The 24,664-nt window shown below is 38.7% G+C and overlaps 1 protein-coding gene across 4 annotated transcripts in view; it reads right to left on the reverse strand.

Moving 5' to 3' along the window:
• Positions 1–18,279: 18,279 nt before the first annotated feature.
• The window catches only part of PPP2R5E (protein phosphatase 2 regulatory subunit B'epsilon), a 148,868-nt gene continuing 142,483 nt past the window's right edge, over positions 18,280–24,664 (reverse strand). For all 4 annotated transcript variants that reach the window (XM_043556316.1, XM_043556314.1, XM_043556317.1 and 1 more), the window contains exon 14: positions 18,280–23,123. In XM_043556316.1, the coding sequence (XP_043412251.1) occupies positions 23,024–23,123 (100 nt within the window). In that variant the 3' untranslated portion in view covers positions 18,280–23,023. The remainder of the gene's footprint in view (positions 23,124–24,664) is intronic.

Consider the following 24,664-nt stretch of genomic DNA (forward strand, 5'->3'; position numbering starts at 1 on the left):
TTAAGATTAGCTATTTCCAATTAATTTTTACTCTGTAGGGATCTAAATGTGCCAGTGTTTGTAGAGAGCCCTGACTGATAAAATGTCAAATAGACTATCTCTCAACTTCTCTCTCAGGGGACTTTGCCAAGGCATTAGTCCATTAGTCCAGTGTTTCTTTTTTTTTTCCAATTATTTTATTATGATAAAATATGTATTATACAAAATTTACCATCTTAACCATTTTTAAGCATACAGTTCAATGATGTTAAGTATGTTCATAATGTTGGGCAACCATCACCATCATCTGTATCCATAAATCTTTTCATTCTTGTAAAACTGAAACTTTGTACCCATTAAACACTAACTCCTCTGTTCCTCCCTCTCCCCAGCCCCTGACAACCACCATTTTATTTTCTGTCTCTATAATTTTGACTAGTCTAGTAACAACAGACAAAGAAGGACACTATATAATAATAAAGGGGACAATCCAACAAGAAGATATAACAATTGTAAATATTTATGCACCCAGCATGAAAGCACCAAAATAGGTAAAGGAGTTAATAACAAACATAAAAGAAATAATCGGTAGTAAGACAAAAATAGTCAGAGACTTTAACAGCCCACTTGCATTGATGGACAGATCATCCAAACAGAAAACCAACAATGAAACAGTGGTTTTGAATGACACACTAGACCAGATGGATTTAACAGACATATTCAGAACATTCCATCTTAAAACAGCAGAATACACATTCTTTTCAAATACACATGGAACATTCTCCAGAATAGACCACATGTTAGGCCACACGACAAATCTCAAAAAAATCGAAGTCATACCATGCACCTTTGCTAATCACAACACTATAAAACTAGAAATAAACCACAAGAAAAAAGTCTGAAAAGAGCACAAATACATAGAGGTTAAATAACAGGCTATTAAACAATGAATGGGTCAACCAAGAAGTTAAAAATTACATGAAAACAAATGAAATGAAAACACAATGGTCCAAAATCTTTGGGATACAGCAAAAGTGGTTCTGAGAGGGAAGTTTATAGCAATACAGCCTACCTCAAAAAGCAAGGAAAATCTCAAATATAATTTTGACTAGTCTAAGTACTTCATCTAAGTGGAATTATATAGGTATTATCTTTTTATGAATGGCTTATTTCACTTAACATAATGTCCTCAAAATTCATCTGTATTGTCACATGTCAGAATTTCCTTCCTTTTTAAGGCTCAATATTCTATTGTATGTACATACCACATTTTCCTTATCCATTCATCTGTGGATGGACACTTGTGTTGCTTTCACATTCTGGCTATTGTGAATAATGTTGCTATGAACATGGGTGTACAAATATCTCTTTGAGAGCCTGCTTTCAATTCTTTTGAGTATGTACCCAGAAGTGGAATTGCTGGATCATATGGTAATATTTTTAATATTTTGGGAAACCACTATACTGTTTTCCACAGTGTAGGCTAGTGTTTCTTAAGATTCAAATATACCCAGAATGGGCCTGGCTACCTCTTTTCTGGCCTGCGGTACTGCCTAGGAGAGGACAATCTGTGGAAATCTCCTTATGCTTATCTAAGCCCAAATAAATCTTGTCTCAGCAAGTGTTAGTTTTCCACCCAGACAGCATGGACTGGTCTCACATGACAGAAGTAGACTCCTTTCTGCTCCTCCTTCAGCCAAGTGCCTGGTGTTATGGGGCCAGGAGACCTCTAGCCCCTGTCTTGGCCTCCTTTGACTTCAAAGGCCTTGAAATAGCCAGTCTGAACGCACCAGCTCCAAATAACCTTCTGGTCCCCAAATCTCTCTCTTGAAGGGAACCCAGATTATCCCATGATACCAAAAGATACTGCAAATAGTAACCCACCACATCCCTGCCTCATGCCATATGTGTTAGTTTCTTAGGGCTGCAATAATAAATTAGCACAAACCAGTAATTTATTCTCCCATAATTCTGGAGGCCAGAAGTTCAAAACCTAGGTGTGGGCAGGATTGGTTCTTTCTGGAGGCTCTGAGGGAGAATCCATTCCTTGACCTCTTCCTAGATTCTCATGGCTGCCAGCAACCCTTGGTATTCCTTGGCTGCGTATCTCCAATCTCTGCCTCTGTCGTCACATCACCTTCTCTGTGTGTTCATGTTTTTGTGTCTGTGTCTCTGTCTCCCTCTGCCTTTCTCTTCTAAAGAAACCTGACATTGATTTTAGAGCTTATTCCAAACCCAGGATGATCGCATCTTAATATCCTTTTTTTTTAAGTCGGCTCCATGCCCAGTGTGGAGCCCAATGTGGGGCCTGAACTCATGACCCTAAGGTCAAGACCTGAGCTGAGACCAGGAGTCAAAAGCTTAACTGACTGAGCCACCCAGGCACTCTTCTCATCTTAAGATTCTTAACATAATTACATCAGCCAAGACCCATTCCAAATAAGGTCCTATTCACAGGTTCTGGTTGAACATATATTTTAGAGGCTACCATTAAATTCACTACACCTTAGGCAAAGAGAAAAGAGAAGGGCCCATCTGTTCTTGAGAGCAGACAGGCACAGATGAAGAAATGGTATGCTTGTCTCTACCAAACCAGCTTATCCTTTGTTTGCCTGTAGACAACTTATACTCCAGGACTGATGATCGAAAATAATGTGATTCAACTTGACTTGCCTAGGAACCTACTCTAAAATAACTAATAAAACAAGAGTTACCTTTATAAGTATTTTTCTTCTTAAAGAATTGGCATTTTCTGCTTAGCAAGGGACTCTAAGACTGCCTATTTCTCACATCAACTGAAACAATTATTACCATACAACCCTGTTCCTGGGAACTCTGCCTCCTATCCGCCTAAAAAGGAAAACAGATAATGAGTTTAATTAAAACTGATTGGAAAGTTGGACGAAAACTCCTGGAGGTAATTACAAGACAGGGCCACCCATGACTGAGAGAGCTTCCCTAATAGATAAGAAGTAAAAATTAATCTTTCAAAGAAGAAAGAGAATATATTTATGTGAGAGTGGAGAACAGGATCCTAGTTAGAACTGAGGAATACATTGACCTAGATGAAATGGAAACATCTATAAAGATGGGTGCCGTACGTGTAATAACAATTTCCCATGCAGAAGAATGATTCACTCAATCAACTCAGATATAAGGACACTAAGTTATAAGGACATGCCCGTGGCACTCATGAGATCATGCTGAATTAAGCTCATGTGATACAGACCAAGTTAGACAGGCATGATTCTTAGGGCATTCAGATGTCTATAGATTTGTCATCCTGGTATTTGCTACAGGAAATGTTCCAGATTAGTGGGGACCAAGAATGAATACCAAGCAGTATCTTGAGCTGTGGGAAGCCCCCAGGTGGGATCCCAGGGCCTCTGGGTGTATTCCCAGAAGTGGACGCAGGTCATGGAATCTCACTGCCAACTTGACTCATTAGAGGCAGAACAGGGTTGCCAGGAGTGCTTTCTAGCCTGAAGCTTCTTTATCATGTGTCAGGATGGTTGGGTACCTTGGCTGCTACCCCAGGGGACAGCCATCAGAGGAACTCTCATCCTGCTCAAAGGTCAGGGTGCTGGAGGAAACATGCAGGCAGTGGCCCAATGGCCTACTGGGGAATCCATGTTTTGAAATGGGTTGGAGATCAGAAAACACAAGCCCAGCACCAAATGTTCCATCCCTAATACCCTCTAAGCCACTTACCCATTGTCCTTGATGCTAAGCCTAGAATCTTTACCCGGTGGCTTTGCTTCAAGGAAATTTTCCCTACCCACTCAGAAGAGAGACTGAACCCCACAGGCCTATAAATGTGCAGAGAAAAGAAATCTATCTATTATGATGGAATAATAGAGTCAGGACAATAGTGCCAACATTTCGCAAAAAGGTAACGGCCATCAAATAGTTTTTCTTACACCTAACATGCTCCTGAAGTTCGCTAAGCTTTCATTCAACACTTAAGAAATCAAAGTGAGTTGGGGCGCCTGGGTGGTTCAGCCAGGTAAGCGTCCGACTTCGGCTCAGGTCATGATCTCACGGTGCATGGGTTCAAGCCCTGCGTCGGGCTCTGTGTGGACAGCTCAGAGCCTGGAGCCTGCTTCGTACTCTGTGTCTCCCTCTCTCTCTGGCCCTCCCCCGCTCATGCTCTGTCTCTCAAAAATAAATAAATGTTAAAAATAAAAATAAAAAATAAAACAAAATAAATCAGAGTGCGTCAACCTTCAATTTCCCTTAACTCAGCTTGGGAGACGTACATAAAACCTATCAATATGGACTGGTATGTGAAGGTGGGGCGCTGCTGTAACAAATACATAAAAATACAAGAGTGACTTTGGAACTGTGTGGAGACTGGAAGAATTTTGAAGGATATGAGAGACAAAACCTAAACTGGCTTCAATAGATTGTTAGTAGAAGGGATTCTGAGGACACTGCTGATGAAGTCTTAGAAGGAAGTGGGGAACATGTTATTGGAAAGCAGAGAAAGGGAAATGCTTACCACGTAGTGGCAGATAGCTCAGCAAAGTTGTCTCCTGCAGCTAAACTGAAAGCAGAACATGTAAGGAATGACCTTGATTAGTTAGCTAAAGAGATTTGTAAGCAAAGTGAAGAAGGTATCACCTGATTCCTTGTTGCTGCTCATATTAAAATGTACAGGAAGGGACACCTGAGTGGCTCAGTCAGTTGTGTCAGACTCTTGATTTCAGCTCAGGTCATGATCCCAGGGTTGTGGGATTGAACCCCACATGAGGCTCCGCACTGAGCGTGAAGCCTGCTTCTCTCTCCCTTTCACACCCTCTGTCCCTCTTCCCCACTTATGTTCTCTGTCTCTCTCTCAAATTAAAAAAAATATATATAATAATAATAATAAAATGCACAAGGATGACAGATAAATTGAGGGAAACCCGTTACACAAAGAACAGCACTTAATTTTGAAAAGTAGTAGACTTCTCAGATGGCAAATGATGCTAAAATTAAGGAATGGCTTCCTTGCACTGTCAGGAAAATACAGCAAGGAGAAAAAACCAAGAGTGTGACTTTACAACCTTTTGTTAAAATCTCAAGACAGATCAGAAAAGCAGAGTCACGTAAAGGGTCCTCTCAAGACAGTAAGGCTATGTCTCCCAGATCCTCTAAATCAAATCAAAGGGCCAGGGGGAAGCTTAGGAGCCTGGTCCCACAGCCATCCCAGCAGGAGTCGGTGGAGAAGGGCGTATCTCAAAAGGGCTTATCTCAAAAATATCTGTAAGATGTGGTTCTTGTCGAATGGAACGAACCCCAGTGAAATCCATGGAAGATGCCTCAAGTTTTTGAGAAAGTTATTTCATCAAAAATACTACCACGTTGGGGGCGCCTGGATGGCGCAGTCGGTTAAGCGTCCGACTTCAGCTCAGGTCACGATCTCGCGGTCTGTGAGTTCGAGCCCCGCGTCGGGCTCTGTGCTGACAGCTCAGAGCCTGGAGCCTGTTTCAGATTCTGTGTCTCCCTCTCTCTCTGCCCCTCCCCCGTTCATGCTCTGTCTCTCTCTGTCCCAAAAATAAATAAACGTTGAAAAAAAATTAAAAAAAAAATACTACCACGTTGGGCTGAAAGGGATAGATATAGTACCAAGAAAAGAGGCGTTTGGACTCACAAAATCCCACTTGCAGGAAGCAGACTGATGGCATTATTACACTGTAAATATGTCCTTTCTTTCATTTAAAAAGACAGGATGGAATCAAGAACCCAGGGGGCAGAGCCAAGGAGAGTTATTCCCAGCACTCTTCTGTACCTCCCATTTCTGCCTTTTGAACTGAAATGTCCATAGGTAATTAATCTATGCCTATTCCATAATTGCAGGTCACAGAGGCAAGGGGCAGATAACTTGTCTCTCTGGTTTAAACAATTGATAAATCTAGTGGAATTTCACACAAAGACTATAGTTCCTGACTTAGATCATGAGATTCTGGACGTTGAGGCTCTTGGCTCCCCTTGGAAGGAGGTGAATGTACTTTGTGTATGGGAGGGATACGCAGAAGGGGGTAAACCACTGGGAGCTAGGAGGGAGACAGTGGTGAGCAGATTCAAAGATGGCTCCCTGTGATCCCAGACCAGTGATATTCAGAACAATCCACTGGCTTTCCTTCAGGCTTTCTTTCACTTACTGAATCAGTGATGAGTCATGTGATGGAAACAAACCATGAGTTTCCTGGGAAAACCACAGCAGGGCCTTTGTATGTATCCCCTTACTCACTTGTAGTCCTATTTCTTCCTTCCTTCCTTCCTTCCTTCCTTCCTTCCTTCCTTCCTTCCTTCCTTCCTTCCTTCCTTCCTTCCTTCCTTCCTTCCTTCCTTCCTTCCTTCCTTCCTTCCTTCCTTCCTTCCTTCCTTCCTTCCTTCCTTTCTTTCCTCTCTCTCTCTCTTTCTTTCTTTCTTTCTTTCTTTCTTTTTTTCTTAATATGAAATTTATTGTCAAATTGGTTTCCATACAACACCCAGTGCTCATCCCGAAAGGTGCCCTCCTCAATGCCCATCAACCACCCTCCCCTTCCTCCCCCCCCCCCCCCCCATCAACCCTCAGCTTGTTCTCAGTTTTTAAGAGTTTGTAGTCCTATTTCTTGTTCGGGCCGCACCTGAAGACTTTTACTACCTTCCCAGGTGTTGCTGGCTACAGCATGAAGTTAGCAGGACGACAGCTGCGGGTATCCCCACAGGGGCTCACGCGTGAGGCCCTTCAAGGAGTGGAGACAATTCCAGAGAGGTGCGGCCACCCCTGGCCACCTGGTGTACCCCGGAGCATTGAGCCACTGGTCCCTGGATGGTGACAGCAGAATACAGTCTCTCCCAACTTGTCCTCTACTTCTCACTTTGCTTTCTCACTTTTATCTTTAAAAAGAGATCAGTAAATACCCCCGTGAGCTGTTCACGTGTGACGTGCGCACTTTCCTGCAAAGCTGTGATACTATAGGAAGCAGTAAAGATGAAAAGAGACATGCAATTTCATAATGAAAACAAAGCCTCCCAAACTGATGTGCTTTTTATTCATGAGCTTTTAAAAGTGCTTCTGCCCAGCAATTCCCTTCCCTCTCCCACTGCTGTAATTTAGCTAATCTGTTCATGCCGCGTTTTATGAATCTCCAGAGGTTTCCCTCTGTGATAATTCCTCACCAAATTGCCAATTAGAAGAGAGCAGGACTACACCCCCACAAAGATGCCTCGCGACCTTTGGGGGCCTCAGATTTAGAGGCTGAGGAAGCGATAATGAAAGCTCCCCTCCGTCTTCCAACTGCCTCCTCTCAGACCCTCCTGCAGCCATCCCCAGGCTTCCACAAGGCAAGGGCTTGCCTTCGAGATTCCACGGGCTTGATTTGTTTGATCACAATCATTGACACTTCACATGGCTTGGGATGTGAATTCGCTATTGTCTGAGCACACCAGGTGTTGCAGTGCCGTGTGGAACAGTGATAATATCCTTTTTGTGTCCGTGAAATAGCCTGGAAATGCCTAACTAATTAACACCATCTGATGTTCACATTTCCTCATTCAAGCAAGCTAGAAGGCTCTGCGTGCCAGCTTTCTTTCTAATCTGGGATACAGTAAACAGTGGCACAGGTCAATCCCTGATGCTTGCCTTCTTAAAAACTCAGAAAAAAAAAAAGAAGTTATGTATTTAGGGGGATGTGGGCTCAACATGTTACTCCGTAATGCTTGACCTGGATCTGCTTTATCCTTCTACATCGTAATTACTCTGGCCTCAGAGAGAGAGCCCCTTTTATACCAACAGGCACGTCTCAATCTGCTGCTGAGGCTGTCTGCGGTCTGTCTTACTAGGCTTTTGAAAAAAAGAATGCACACGATTTATTTGACCTATTTCTCAGGCATTGAGACTCTGGTGAAAGACAGTCATGCTTCTTTTGTAGGATAACTCTCTCCCGTCCTTTTTGACTACTTTTAATTTGAACTCCTTAAACTGTCAATGGTTGCTCCCACATTTCCAATTCTTTATACTACTATTCCTTGATTTAGCGACTCTATACACATTACTAGTAATAATGATTTAGCTTAACTTTGCCTGACCTATGTATGCTTCCCATCCTCCTAACATAGTTATATCACCATTTTAATTGCATCTGTAATCAGGGATTACATTAATAAGACTATGTGAATATTCTCTGGAGCCTAGTAACATACAGTGGCATCATGTACCTATAATATATGCACTAAGAGAGGAGCATCGTGTCTGAAGCATCCTTCCAAATAATGCATAACTTCAACCTCATCATGAGAAAATATCAGAAAACCCAAATCGAGGGACATCCTAAAAAAATAACTGGTACTGTTCAAAAGTGTCAGTCATGAAAGATAAGGAAAGACCTGGGACTCTCTTGGTAAAAATACTCAACAAAATAGGAACAGAGGGAAACGACCTCAATATAATAAAAACCGTATATAGGGGCGCCTGGGTGGCGCAGTCGGTTAAGCGTCCGACTTCAGCCAGGTCACGATCTCGCGGTCCATGAGTTCGAGCCCCGCGTCGGGCTCTGGGCTGATGGCTCAGAGCCTGGAGCTTGTTTCCGATTCTGTGTCTCCCTCTCTCTCTGCCCTTCCCCCGTTCATGCTCTGTCTCTCTCTGTCCCAAAAATAAATAAACGTTGAAAAAAAAAATTAAAAAAAAAAAACCGTATATAAAAAACCCACAGCAATTTTCTTAATTGCTTAATTTTCTTAATGATTACATTTCTTAATTTTCTTAATGATTACTGATGTTGAGCATCTTTTCATGTGCTTACTGGCCATACATACATGTATCTTCTTTGGAGAAATTCAAGTCTTTTGCCCATTTTTAAATTGGGTTGTTTGTTTTGTTATTGAGTTTTAGAAGCTCTCTGTCTTTTCTGGATATCAACTGTTTATCAGATATACAATGTGTAAACGTTTTTTCCCTTTCTGTGGGTTTTCTACTCTGGGGATAGTGTCTTTGGATGCACAAATTTTTTTGAATTTTCATTAAGTCCAATTTGTCTATTTTTTCTTTTGTTACCTGTGTCTTTGATATCATCTCCAATAAATCATTGCCAAATCCAATGTCATGAAGATTTTGACCTAGTTTCCTTCTAAGAGTTGTTTTGTTTTAGGTCTTACATTTGGAATCTTGATCCATTTTGAGTTAATTTTTTAATATGGTGTTAGGCAATGGCACAACTTCATTCTTTGGCATGTGGGTATTCAGTTTTCCCAGCACTACTTGTCGAAAAGAATGTCCTTTCTCCATCTAATAGTCTTGGCATCCTTGGCAAAATCATTTGACCGTATATGTGAGGGTTTATTTCTGGGCTCTCTATTCTGTGCTACTGGTCTATATATTTGTCCTTATGCCAATACTATATGTAGCTTTGTAGTAAGTTTTAAAATCAGAAAGTGTGAGTCCTCCAGCTTTGTTCTTTTTCAAGATTGGTCTATTTGGGGTTCCTTGAGATTCCACATGAATTTTTTAAAGAATTTTTCTGTTTCTAAAAAAAAATTTCATTGGGATTTTGATAGTAGTAGCATTGAATCTATAGATCACTTTGGGTAGTATTGACATTTTAACAAATTCATGTCTTCCAACCCATGAGCATGGTATATGTTTCCATTTATTTATGTCTTCTTTAATTTCTTTCAGCAATGTTTTATGTTTTCATTGTACAAATCTTTCACCTCCTCAGTTAATTCATAAGGACTTTATTCTTGTTGATGTTATTCAGTATGTGGAATTGTTTTATAATTTCCCTTTCAGATTGTTCATTGTGTATAGAAATGCATCTGATTTTTGTGTGTTGACTTTGTATTCTGCTTTGTATTAATTTATTTAGTAGTTCTAAAAAATTTTTTATGGAGTCTTTAGAGTTTTCTGCACATAAGATTGTATTATGTGCAAACAGAGATAATTTTACTTCTTTCTTTTCAATTTGGATACAGTTTATTTCTTTTTCTTGCCTAATTGCTCTGGCTAGAACTTCCAGTACTGTGTTGAATACAAGTGGTGAAAGTGGGCATGCTTGCCTTGTTCCTGACCTTAGAGGAACAACTTTCAGTCTTTCAGCATTGAGTATCATCTTTGCTGTGGGTCTTTCATATGTGGTTTTATTATGTTGAGGTTGTTCCCTGCTATTACTATTTTGTTGAGTATTTTTATTAAGAAGGATGTTAAATTTTGTCAAATGAGTTTTCTGCATGAATTAAGATGATCATGTGTTTTTTTCCCTTCATTTTGTTGATCTGGCATATTGATTGATATTGATTGATGTTTAATCACCTTTGTATTCCAGCAATAAATCCCACATGGTCATGGTGTATAATCCTTTTAAAACACTGCTGAATTCTGTTTGCTAGTATTTTTTTTAAGGATTTGTACATCAATGCCTATGAGGGATATTGATCTATAGTTTTCTCTTTTTGTAGTTATCTTTTCCTGGCTTTGATATCAGGATTATGCTGGCCATAAAATGAGTTGGAAAATCCTCCTTCCTCTTCAATTTTTTGGAAGTAATTAAGAAGAATTAGTATTAATTCTAGAATTAATATTTATTTAATTCTATTATTATTTATAATAATTCTAATTTATTTAATTAATATTTATTTAATTCTAGAATTAATACTAATGCTTCTTTAAATGTTTGTTTGAAGTTCCCAGTGAAACCATTAGGACCAGAACTTTTCTTTGTTGGGAGATTTTTGATGACTGGTAGATCTCCTTAATAGTTATAGGTCTATTCAGGTTTTCTATTTTTTGTAACTTAGTGTTGGTAAATTTTGTATTTCTATAAATTTGTCTAGGTTATCTAAATTTTTTGCCGTAAAATTATTCATAAGTGTAAACTTTTCCCTTCAGTTCTGTCAGGTTTTTGCTTCATATCTTTTTGTGGTCTATCATTAGATGCATATATGTTTATAATTGTTACATTTTATTGTTGTATTGAACCTTTCATTAATATAAAATGCCTTTCTTTGACTCTTGTAAAGTTTTTTTTAATTTAAACCCTATTTTGATATATAGCCATCCCTGCTCTCTTTTGATTACTATTTGCATGAAATGTCTTTTTTCCATCCTTTTACTTTCAACCTGTTTGTGTCTTTGTTTCTCAAGTGAGTCTCTTATAGATAGCATATAGTTGGGTCATATGTTTTTATCCATTCTGCCAATCTCTGTCTTTTGATAGGGAGAATTTAATCCATTTATATTTAAAGTAATTACTGATAAGGAGGGACTTACTTCTGTCATTGTGCTATTTATTTCTCTATGCCCTATAGCATTCTTATCCCTCATTTCCTGCATTATCTTCTTTTGGGTTCAGTTGATTTTTTATACTGAACTGTTTATATTCTTTCTCATTTCCTTTTGTGTATATACTATAGCTATTTTCTTTGTGGTTATCATGGGGATTACATTTAACATCTTTAAGTTATAACACTCTAATTTGAAATTACACCAGCTTAACTTCAACAATATAAAAATACTGCTCTCTTATAGCTCTGTTCCCACCCTTTTCAGTTGTTGATGACACACAATTTTAGCTACATACATTGTGTACCACAAATGTAAACCAATAATTTCACCCTGCAGGATGCCCTTGAGCATTTTTTTGCAGGGCAGGTATAATGGTCACAAACCCCCTCAGCTTTTGTTTATCCAGGAATGTCTTAATTTCTCTCTCCCTTTGGAAGGACAGTTTTCCTGGATACAGAATTCTTTGTTGATGGTTTTTTCTTTTAACATTTGAATATGTTGGCTCACTGTCTTCTGCCCTTCAAAGTTTCCAATGAGAAATCTGCTGATAATTGTGTTAAGGTCTTTTGTATGTGATGACTTGCTTCTCTCTTGCTGCTTTCAATATTTTCTTTCAAGATTCTATTGCTTTTTACGGTTTGATTATAATGTGTCTCAGTCTAGATCCCTTTGAATTCATCTTACTTGGAGTCCATTGAAGTTCTTAGATATTTATAGTCACATCTCTCATTAAATTTGGGAAGTTTTCAGCTATTATTTCCTCAAATATTCTCTGCCCTTTTCTCTTCTCTTCTGGAACTCCCATGATGCATATGTTGGTCTACTTAGTGGTGACCCACACAGTTGCCTTAGGTTCTAGTCACTTTTCTTCAATCATTTTTCTTTCTGTTCCTTGGCCTTAATAATTGCTATTGTCCTGTCCTCAAGTACACTCATTCTTTCTTCTGCCTCCTCAAAAATACTTTTGCATCTCTCTAGTGAATTTTTCATTTCAGTTATTTTAACTCTCAGCTCCACAATGTCTTTTTGGTTGTTCTTTTTTTAGTTTTCTATGTCTTTATTGATTATTTCCATTTTGCTCGTTCATTTTTCTGAATTTCTCCACATCTTTCTTTTTCTTTGAGCACCTTGAAGACAGTTGTTTTAAAGTCTTTTTTTTTTTTAAGTTTATTTATTTTGAGAGAGAGAGGAAAGGAGGGGCAGAGAGAGGGAGAGAGACAATCCCAAGCAGGCTCTGTGTTGTTAGCGCAGAGCCTGATACAGGACTCAGTCTCATGAACAAACAAGATCATGATTTGAGCCAAAATCCAGAGTTGATCTCTTAACCAACTAAGCCACCCAGGCATCCCTAAACTCTTTACCTGGTATACTTGCCATTAGGTCTTTTTTGGGAGGTTTGTTGATATATTTTTTTCCTTTAAGCGGGCCATATTTTCATTTCTTTGTATGCTTTGGGAATTTTTTTGTTGGACATAGACATTTGTATCTAATGATGTGGTAACACTGGAAATCAGATTCTCCTCCTTCTCCAGGGTTAACTATATTTTATTAGTTTTTGTTTGCTGTTGTCATTTTAATTATTGTAGGCTCTTTCTATGCTGAGGATCAGCCTGGCTTGAAACTTAATGTCTTCTCACGTCTTTTCTGAGCCTTTTCTTGGGCGTTTGTGGTCACTTTCTTATTTTCCCATATATGCCATTGGTTTTTGTTGTTACTGTTAGGGTTTTTTTTTTTAAAGTTTATTTATTCATTTTTGAGAGAGAGAGGGACAGACAGACGACAGAATGGAGGATGGGGCAGAAAGAGAGAGAGGGAAAAAGAGAATCCCAAACAGGCTCCGCACTGTTAGCACAGAGCCCAATGCAGGGCTTGAACTCATGAATCACGAGAACATGACCTGAGCTGAAATCAAGCCCGAAGGCTAAGACATTTAAAAATAATGACATACGGTGCCTGGGTGGCTCAGTCAGTCAGGTGTTTGACTCTTGATCTCAGCTCAGGACATGATCTCATGGTTTGTGAGATGGAGCCCCTCATGGGGCTCTGCACTAACAGTGTGGAGCCTGCTGGGGGTTCTCTCTCTCCCTTCTCTCTCTGCCCCTCCCTGCTTGCATACTCTCTCTCTCTCAAAATAAATGAAAATAAAAATAAAAATAAACAAAAAAAAGTCTGAGCTTTTAATGGCTGGCTCCTGAAAGGGAGAAAAATGAAACATAAAAGAGCAATAAAAAGGGACCCAGCCCTTCAAATCCTCTGGAAGTCACTTCAGCTGGGGGTGGGGGGTGGGGAGGATGGGGAGGGGGCGGGGACAATGGAGGTGTACAAAAACGATGGCTGCCTGCCTCTTTGCATCTTCATGATCAGAAGCAGCAATTGGCAATCAGAATACAGATCTCCAACATTTGGAGGACAGACCCCCCTTTTCCCACCCTAGTCCTCCCACACTGTGTGCACACTACTCCAGGAATGTGCACAGCTGCCTGTCACGTGGCTGGGAGTGGGGGATGAGTAATTACTACTGTACTAAAAGCTGAACTTGACCAGAACTGACTGTAATTTTCCCTCCACAACCTCCTCTGGGATGAAGAAGCCTTCAATGGGCTCCAGAGTTCCAAAATAGTTACCTCATATTTTGCCAACGCAATTGTTGTCTAGGTGGGTGGGGTGGGGGTTGGGGGGAACAGATTCCTGATGCTTCCTACTCTGCCCTCCTTCCAGAGTCCTAGTGTCTTGTACACTACTATCTGACCCCCATATTCCACTTTAGATATATCTGCAAGAAAACTAACAGCGCATCCACACAAAAAACTTATACAAGAATGTTCATAGCACCTTCATTCACAGAAGCCAAAAACTGTAAGCAGCCCGTGCGCCCATGTGTCCATTAACAGGAGACTAGATAAACAAACTGTGCTATATTTACATAATGGAATGCTAATCTATAATATAAAGGAATAAACAGCTGACACATGCATCAATGTGGATTAATCTCAAAAATACAATGTGTAAAAGAAGCCTCACATAAAAGAATACACACTTCATGATTCCACTTTTACAACATTCTAAATAGGCAAAACTAATCTACGGTGAGAAAAAGGCACAATAGTTCTCTCATATCAGGGGGCTTTCAGAATTAACTGGAAGGCACATAAGGGATTTTCTGGGCTGATGGTAATGTTCTCTATCTTGGTAAGAATTTGGATTTTACAGGTGTATGGGTTTGTCATAACTCATTTCACTGTATGTAAATTATACCCCAAAAGAATACAACTATAAACAAATATTAAATTCTGTTTGATATACATGCTGAAGTATTTAGGAGGAAAGTTTACTTATGTCTGTAATTTACCTTGAAATGTATTTTTAAAATAAAATGGATCAATGGACGGATAAAGGATAAATGGATACAAAAGCAGTAAATGCAAACATGGTAAAATGCTAAGGGCGAATATATGGTGTTCACTGTAAGACTCTTTTGCTTTCATTGAATGGTTAAAGTTTTTCATAATAAAAGCTGGGGAATGGGGAACAAAGGCAGAACAATGTGTGTGATCCCATCAGCATACATTTTTACGATTTTTAAGAGTATAATTATGCTGAGACATACATTAAAAGTTTTCTTGATGACTACAAAAAAAAAAAAAACCTTTAAAACAAAATATGGTAAATCCACAACATGGAGTATCATTTCATAATAAAAAGAAATAAGGCAGTGATAACATGCTACATGGATGAACCTTGCAAACATTATGTCAGGTTAAAGAAGCCAGTCACAGAAGAGCACATGTTATATGATCCCATCTGTATGAAAAATCCAGAAAAGGCAAATCTATGGAGACAATAGGTAGTGGTTGCCTCAGGCTGGGGGGAGAGGGACTACGCAGAAATGAAGAGTGAGTCTGCTCATGATTTTGAGGGCTTTTGTCTTCAGTTGATAAAAGTTTTATGAAATTAGTGGTGGTGATTGCATAACTGTGAATATCCTAAAAACACGGACTCACTTGCTTGAAATGGGTGAATTTTATGGTATGTGAACTGTATCTCACTCAAGTTGGGTTTTCCTAAAACAAAGAACAAAAAAAAAGAATTTGAATAGTGACTACATTAAGGGAGAGGCTAAGGATGTAGGCCTGGAAAGACGTTAGATAATGTTTGAATTATTTTCATGGGAATATAATATTTTCCCAAACAGTAATTTTAAGAGAAAACAATTGACAGTGCAACAAAAAAATCAAAAGTGGGATGCGGGGCCCTCTAAGGGGGTATGAGCCAAGCCTGGAAGGGAGGTCTTCCTAGGGTGTTGGGCAGAAGCCTTGGCTGGGGGCCGGGGGGGCTAAAACAGCTAAGTTTGTCAGTATAAAAGAAGTTTGCAGCTGGTAATCTTATTTTCTACTGACATTAAAGGGCGTGGGGTTGGGATGAAGAACATGAAGAGTGTGGCACGGAAATTTGGGGTAGTTCCCTGCCTGGGTGGCTCAATGGGTTAAGTGTCTGACTTCGGCTCAGGTCATGATCTCATGGTACATGAGTTCGAGTCCCATGTCGAGTCAGTCCATGTGCTGACAGCTCAGAGCCTGGATCCTGCTTCAGATTCTGTGTCTCCCGCTCTTTCTGCCCCAAACCCCGCCCATACTCTGTCTCTCTCTCTCTCTCTTAAAAAACAAACATTAAAAAATTTTTAAATTAAAAAAAAAAAAAAGAAGTTTGGGGTAGCTCCTAGAACGGACAGGATGGTGAGTGGAAATGCAAGGATAAAGGAAATATGGTTCTTTCTTGCAAGGGAGTAAATTTCAATCTTTTAAGTTATGGGGCATAAAATGTTATGTTTGTACTCAGAATAAGTCAGTCATCCTACTGGACAGCAATCACTGTTTAGAGCAATTTGGGAGTCAGAATCTTCCTTCAATCCTTGGTAGTTGTGTGACCTCAGAAAGGCTACTTCTCTAAGCCTTAGCTATCTTATCCTTATCCACAAAATGGGGACTTCTACGCCAGGATTGTTGTGAAAACCGAACGATAAATATAAAATTCTTCGCATAATACAAGACATATAGCATTTGATAAATGATAGCTATTGTAGTTATTCATTCATAGTTAAGTCACTACTGCAAATAACACAAGCATTTATTGCAGGTAATAATCCCAGGTTACCATGTGCCCAACTTTGTGCTAATTGCTTTATACATATTATCTAATGTAATAAATACAACAATACTATAAAGTACCATTTTGCCTGTACTTTACAAATGAAACTGAGGCTTAGACCAAGAAACTTTCCAAAGTCACACAGCTGAAGTAGAAGCCAAACGATTCCAAAGTCTCTGATTTCCAAGTCCACAGCTGTCATGTGGGGTGCTCCAGCCAGAGACCTCTTACCTGAGAGATTTGGCAAGGATGAAGGGGGCTGTGGCTGACATCCATCCTGGTTCTGAGGCCTGAGATCATCTAGTGGCAGCAAAGTTTGACTCAAACTATATGACCAGTTCAGACTATGGTTTCAAAACAGGTGAACTAAATTAGAAAATGAAGAAACAGAAAATATGAACATCAGGGTATGGGCGAGACCATGAACAGAGCCAATCAAAAAACGCTGGTCCAATCAATCTACAAATGCACACCTTGTAGCAGACTTTTAGGTTTGAGGAGCAGCTATGCAACTTTTTTTTTTTAATCTGCCTTTTTAAGGAATTATATCATGAACATGTATCATTGAAAAAAAAATTGAATTCCCCTAGCTATCCCATAGTTTAGTCCCTGTTAAAAACAAATCTAATGTGAACTTGATCTAATAGAAACAACAGGACACACTATTTTCTTTTTTTTTAACATTTATCTATTTTTTTGAGAGACAGAGACAGAGCATGAGCTGGGTAGGGGACAGAAAGAGGGGGGGAGTCACAGATTCCGAAGCAGGCTCCAGGCTCCGAGCTGTCAGCACAGAGCCCGACACAGGGCTCGAACCCATGAACCACGAGATCATGACCTGAGCCGAAGTCGGATGCTTAACCGACTGAGCCACCCAGGCACCCCTAACAGGACACACTATTATATAAAGATCTGTGAAACAGGAATTGGACTGTACATTACTTTGCCTCCATTATTATAAATATTTATTTACAGGCAGGAGGCAATATTATACAAAGAATTAGATATTTCATTGAAATCAACTTAGATTTCTTTGAACCCTAAAATTCTTTGTTACCAGTTTCTTTTCCTTGTAACTTACCAACAGGGTGATCTTCGGATGTTACAAATGGTTATGTTTTGAAATATAAAATTGCTGAATTTACAAGGATTTTTCCCTCCCCAAATCTGAACATGAAACATTAACTAACTCCACATAGTTCCAAATCTGATTTCATTAGCCAAGAGAGCAGATCACATCGAAATCAAATGCTTTACAAAGTATACCATGGTTGATTAAAGAGGACACCCCTCTTGTCACATCACAGTGAGGTCTATGTCCCCTACACTTGATTCTGAGCAGACCCTGTGACTCCTTGACCAATAAAATACATCAGAAGTGATGCCATGACAGTCTTTGGGCACAGGTCTCAAAGAATTGGCAATTTACATTTTCTGTCTCTTAGAATAATTGTTTTTAGAACCCAGTTGCCACCCTATAAGGAAGCCCAAGAAGGCCCATGTCTTGAAGAACTGAGGCCTCTGGCTGACCCCGAAGCCAACAACCAGCACCAACTTGCCAGCCATGTGAGTCCCAGCCACGTTGGAAGTGAATTCTCCTGCCCCACCTGATAAACCCAAGTCGACACTTGAGGAGCAGAAACAAGATGTCCTTGCCAAGCTCACCCAAACTGTAGACTTGTGAATGAAACGATGAACTGCTGGACCATGCCACTCAGTTTTGGAGTAGTTTGCCCATAAAGCAAAAGACGCTGGACCACTGTCCAACATTACATCCCCCTAATCATCTCAAGATGAAAGCCTGAACATACCAACCCCACTGCCTCATAACTAAGTGGATCAAATCTGTTATTTGTATGGTTGAAATGGCCACGGAGGACAGAAACAAACACACACACACCGCCAGGCACCTGAAAACTCTTCGCTGCTTTATTAGGATGCACCCACAGTACAGAGCCTCTCACATGGCTGTGAAAGGGGAAGGTTACATTTCTCTTTGGGAGCACCTTCATTTTTGTTTCTGTTACCACTTTGAAGAAAGTAAATCATTTTTCAAAGAAAGACATCTTAAATTCCAAGTGTTTCAGATTCAGCTTGCATTTTGTTGTGTTTGAAAAGGAAGTAGCATATTTTAGCCAGAGCTGGAAGATTGTTTTGTGGCATTTGAACTTTGATGTGGATCAGAAGTCTTCACTGTCTGGTTAAACCAGTCTATAATTTTCATATGCAACTTTTCATATCAAAAATGTTTCATTTTTACCTCTGCCGACAAACAGATGCTGTTTTAAACACACACACACACACACACACACACACGCACACACAATTAAATTGAAAACCAATACGAACCACGGCATTTCTAACAGGGAACATAAACTTTTGCTGCCCTCTCCTGCTAAAACAATAGAATACTACAATACCAAAAGATTGATGAGGCTAAAGCGCAATTTTCAAACGAAAACCAATGGATATGTCATTCTCACGAGACCTCAATCAAAAATCAGACAACAACCAGAAAATGTATTGGTAATATTTATATTTGAAAGTTCCCCATTGATACATGAGGTCTGGATTACAACTTATTTACAATAAGTGATTTCAAAAAAAAAAAAAGTAAAGAAAGAGAAGGAAGGGAGGGAACGGAGAAGGCAGAAGGGAAGGAAGGCAGGAAGGAGGCAGGGCGGGGCGGGGGGAAGGGTGGGAAGGAGGAAGGGAAGAAAAGGAAACCTATATTCATAGACATCATAAACTGGGATGTTTATTTCCAAGAGAGAGATTACTGCTGCTATCGTGCACAGGAAGCAGCACAAATTAACATTCCACTAGATCAAAATTTGCTCAACTTTCTCTCAAGATGCACAATCCTTTTAGATTTTCAAAATTAAATACTGAGAAATATAAAACACATTGCCAATATGCCTACTACAAAAATCCTTTGTGGGTCACTCCTTAACTTCACTCAGAGAAGCAGCTGAGCCAGAATATAAAAATAAAAATATTGATGTGCAAATAAAACACCACTGATCATGTCTGGTGCCACCTTTGTGCTACAGGTGACACAACTTTGTGATAACATTGGTAATAGCATCAAAAGAGAGAATCTCTTCATTTCCTGGGCCAGCTCAGTGCACCTAATTAAAGGCAAAGGACAAAACAGAAGGGGGGGAAGAAAAACACAGAAAAACTCTGAAGACTTAAAAATGCCAGTAACATCCATACATCTTCCCTTTCCCACCCCCCGATCCCCACAAAAAAATAAAAAAGCTTTTAAAGCTCTAAATATACTTTTTTTTTTTCTTTCCATAGTGTGATTGAGCCTAGGGCTATACATTTCTGTATAGCAGGTGCAATTACAAGCAATTCCTGGCTCTTTCCTGGACTGTCCCACGCATAGAAGGAGGTACAAAATAAATTAAACCCTTCCATTTAGGCAAGCAAGCCCAAGATGAAGGAGCATAACCCTGCTTGTGAGTATCCAGCGGCATCGAGGGTATTAGTTATTTCTTACTTTTTTTATTTTTTATTTTATTTTATTTTTTTATAAAAAACAGTCAGATGTCAGGGAGAGCAAAATATAATAAAATTTAAAGGAACAAAAACGCAACACGGGAGGGAAACAACTGGGGACCACTTGCACAACGAGAAAAGGAATGCATGCTTGATTCAAAGTATGAGATGGGTCAGTTCACTCACATGGTTGTTCTAGGCCCACAGCCTAAGACCTCGGCATCATTCTAAAACCACAGGGTTTGGTTTGATTTCGTTTTTTGTGTTTTGTGTTTTTTTTTTTTTCTTCCAAAGACACTCTTTATCCTATCCCTGAAACCAATATGGTAGGGATGAGGCTGGAGTGATCGTCACTCACTAACTACAATATTTGCTATTTAAAAAATATATTTATATATAGTTCTGGAAATTATGAAGCCAACAAAATAGAACACAAAGATGCATTTGTCACAATTAAGTCAGGCTGCAACAACAGCAGAAATGTGGGAAAGGACAGAGAGAGGGGGCTGCTGTGAATGCAGCAAGTACGGCCTTAACTATGTCACAGAGTGCAACAGTCAGGTCACCCCGGTTACTCTGCGCCACCGGACACAACATGACAGATGTCACATTGTCACTTTCGGTTTAAAAAAGGAAAGACAGCGTTTCTTCTCAGAAGTTGCCCTATACATTTTAGACATAAATTTATAATTGCTTCTGTACATATGTCTAAAATTCGGCTTTGTTCTTCTCAGTTTGGAATGGCCAACGTCCAGATTTAACATCAAGGGTATCTGTGCAGTCCTCACCTTTGCTCGGAGGCAGGCAGAGGTGCACGACAGGATCCTCGTTTTTCTCATCGCAAATGACTGCGTTTCGTTGTAATGGGCAGAGAGTTCATGAACCAGGGATTTTAAACGTCCTCTATCTAAAAAGATGAATTAATGGCAAACAAGTTTATACTGTCAAAAACAAATGTAATGCAGACTCAAAACTAACGGGGCTCGAATCAAAAGAGCTAAAGGAGATGATTTGTTACAAATTTATTTTTTATCTTTAGTGTTTGAACTTGCACCTTTGCTCCAGCACTTTTAAAGTAAGTTGTTTCATTTCAGCAGCCTCTGCCAGCTTTACATTGAATCCCCATTAATGTTCTTTAAAAAAAAAAAAAAAAAAAATCTTCATTCAATTAAACCATGTTGTGTTGGGTGTTGCATATGACTCTTTTACTGCTGTTTCTTTTTCAGAATTAACATAGCCAAGTTTTGGTTTTGTTTTACAAAGTTACTGAGATGACAATATCCATAATTAACAGACTTTTTTTACGCACAAACTGTGACCTGATAATCCTGAAACACTTAATAGGGGAGAAAGGTCAGCGGCTTTTATTTTCCTTTTTTCTTGGAAACGATAAAACTGCATATTCTACTTTATATTTAAGTGGAAGGAAGAAAATATACAAGTCCATATTGATATTATATTTCTATTAAGAGCAACAACATTTCATATGTTCATGTTTGCTACTATCACAATTCAATACATGAACACAGAATCAGCCCTATGCCACGAATACTGCTGGAGGTGAAGGTTTAGGATTATCAACTCACTGCTGCCACGTCCATAACAAGCAAAAGCATCCTGAAAATAAATTCCAAAACATGTTATCTTTCAGTACATAATAATGCAACCGCATCAGGTTAAGTACATACTGGACACAAATTTCATCAGCATCTTATCTCCCCAAGACGTAGTAAGATTCCTCTTTTAAATACAAAGCAGAGAGCCAATAAGGTATAGATCTATAATACAGCCCTAAATTTTCTTTTTGTTTTTTTCTTAAACAATTTGGTCACAATGCACCTTTGATATAAAAGCATTTTTAAACTTTATTATTAATACTCAGGACATTAGGGATTTCCAGATTTTTTTTTTTCAGTAGCATTTGTAGAACCACTTTTGGTAACAAATACAGTAGTTAGGAATACGCATCCAATTCAGAATGCATAATAATGTTTATCCTGAATCCTTTCTGGCTAAAAACAGGGCTGGCGCTATGATGAGATATAGAACGAGAATCTACAAAAAACACTGTAATATGTTTGTTTTTTCCCAGAGGCTACATCCTCTTTTGCTGGAATACTTTATAAATACATATTAAAAAGTAAGGCAACAACTCCAAACAGTCCAAGCTGTTTGCTCAACTCTCTTCCCAATTAGATTCACAATCCTGGTGATCAATCTCATGGTTGTACTGTTTAGTGTTTGTCTTTCTTATTACAAAATGGTCCAAAAGGATGTTTTCTGACATTTCTCAAACATCTCTGGTATGTGTGTTCAATGATGGATGCAACTAATACTGGTCAGGTACTGAAGCCTATGATGTCCCAGTACCTGTTTTCAAAGGATTCAAGACATTGATTTGGATCCACCATAAACTGGATGCATGAACCCAAAATTCCCTTCCCTACTATGTTTATCACCTCTTCTCTTTTACTCCTAATTTTAAAACTAAAGGAGTACCAGGACTACCTGGTTACTGGAAAGATGTTCACTCCAGTAAACAAAACTTTTACCAGGGACCTTCACAATTCATGGCCCCCTTCCACATGGACATTCAACTCATGAAGATGTGCAAAAGGAAAAGATGTTAAATTACAGTCAAGTTATCCAGAGGAGGATGTTATACAAACTGATAAGGAAATGACAGTTTTTTTTTTCTTCCATTACTATAAATACATTTAACAGCTTAGCAGAAAGACAAGCTAAATTTAAGATTGTTCACATTTGAAAATTGTTTCATACTCTCTGCTAAGGATAAATAAGGAACTCCTGATAATAGAATTTTAACATAGCAATTTCATCAACAGATCTCTGAAGACTGTTTTGTGTTTTTTTGTGTGTGTTGTTTTTTTTTTAAAGAGGGTTAGAACAATGATTATGTTTGCAAAGTTCTGAGAAGTCCATCTACTGTCCAAACTTTGGACTGAAGTCCTTTTTTTTTTTTTTTTCCTTTACTTAGAGACAGGTATATACAGTGCTGTTGTAATAATGAAACAAATGTGAAATCTACTGCAAAGGTGCACAATACAGAAAACTGTTCCTCCCATCTTCTACTACATAAATGTGTGACTCCACAGGTTAGTGATGCTGCTGTCGTTATTTCTGTTAAGTTGGAATTATGCCATCACGTCTAAGACCTCTCTTTAATTCCAGATCCTCCAGTTTTTTCCACAATTCTTCACGTTCCTTTTCTTTCTTTTTCTCACTGGGGAGAAAACAGAATACAAGGTAAACAACTAGGAAAGTCGGAAAAGATTACCTAACCGTAACTGCCCCTACTCTTCCCCCATGTATATTTTAGAAGTAGCCTTTGAAAAGTTTGGTATTAAGCTTGTGGGTATTTCTTCATTTCGGTTTTTCTCTTGCTTTTTTTTTCTTCTTCATACTTACATACACAGAAACGTATGTACTGAGCAACAGATGACAAGACTATTTTAAGATTTCAGATTAATATTCATTTTTACTTAGCCTAACAATGAAAGTTAACTTCAAAATGACCAAGAAACAAAAATAGAGGTCATTTCTATGTATCCATTATCTTAAAGATCCAAAGACGCATTAAGCGATTTTTATTGGGGATCTAGTTAAAATCTAATTTTCTCTTTGCCTCCAAAGAGTTTCTCAAAAGGGATGCTAGGGATGATACTGATGCAGAGAAAGTAGTAGGTCAAGAAAATATACTTTCCCTTTATTATTATCTATTTTCCCTACACCATGTGTAGTAAATCCTTTAGCAGAATCTTGTTCTTGCAAGTATTAATCAACCACAAAATCCATGTTATTAACTTATTCTATACCTATACATACAACCAAATAAAATGTTCTTTCTTTTGTGACTTGAGTTGTAACGATCTGGAAGGAACTTCATTGACAGTATCATGAATCAAATTTTTAATGTTCCAAGCCTTCAAATTTGGCTCAATACCAATTTGACTGGTAAATTTGATAAATTTTACTAAAAAACTGGACGTCCAAAATAGGGTCAACACATTTTTTTTTGCCAAGGACCTTTTATATCACCATATTTTGATAAAAGAAAGGATGTTAATTTTAACATCAACCAGATAGAAAATACAAAATCAAGGAATATAGGACTATACCGTAAATTAAGTACATTCCCATTTATTAAAATAATCCACTGCTATCCCTAGCTTTCTCATACTGTGATGAACCAGTAAACAGCAGACTCAGGTAAGAGTTGTGAATCTGATCCTTCCTGAAAATGGGGGCCCTGCCATCTCAGCCATGGGGATATGGTCCCTGTGCCACTTTAGCTAGCCAGGCCTTAACCTCAGTTACAGTACAGTATGCACTCAGGGAAATCCACACAGGTTAAGTGAAAGCTGTATATAATTCCAATGCCTCATATTTTTTAATGTCATCCCCAAGTTTTAAAAAAGTATTTGAGATCTACGGCCATACAAATTAACCCCAATCTCTAGAAGTACTTAATTTTATATTCTCATTCTACTAGTCTTGAGGAAATATTTGATTCTGTAGTATAATAATATTATCATTTCATAATTAATATTTTGATAATTTAGGCCTTTATACTATGACTAGTGTCAGCTGTTTCAAATACAATCTGCACAATATGAATTCCAATGGGCATAACAATTTTTCCAACAGGTCTCTATCTGGTAATTTTGACTCTAAGAATTATATCTGCAGGGCAATAGAGACTAAATTAGATGATCCTCCAATCATGAATTCCAAATTCTTAACTGTAAGTAAGCTGTTTGGTAA

Source organism: Prionailurus bengalensis, chromosome B3 (assembly GCF_016509475.1).
Source record: "Prionailurus bengalensis isolate Pbe53 chromosome B3, Fcat_Pben_1.1_paternal_pri, whole genome shotgun sequence".
NCBI classification, from domain to species: domain Eukaryota; kingdom Metazoa; phylum Chordata; class Mammalia; order Carnivora; family Felidae; genus Prionailurus; species Prionailurus bengalensis.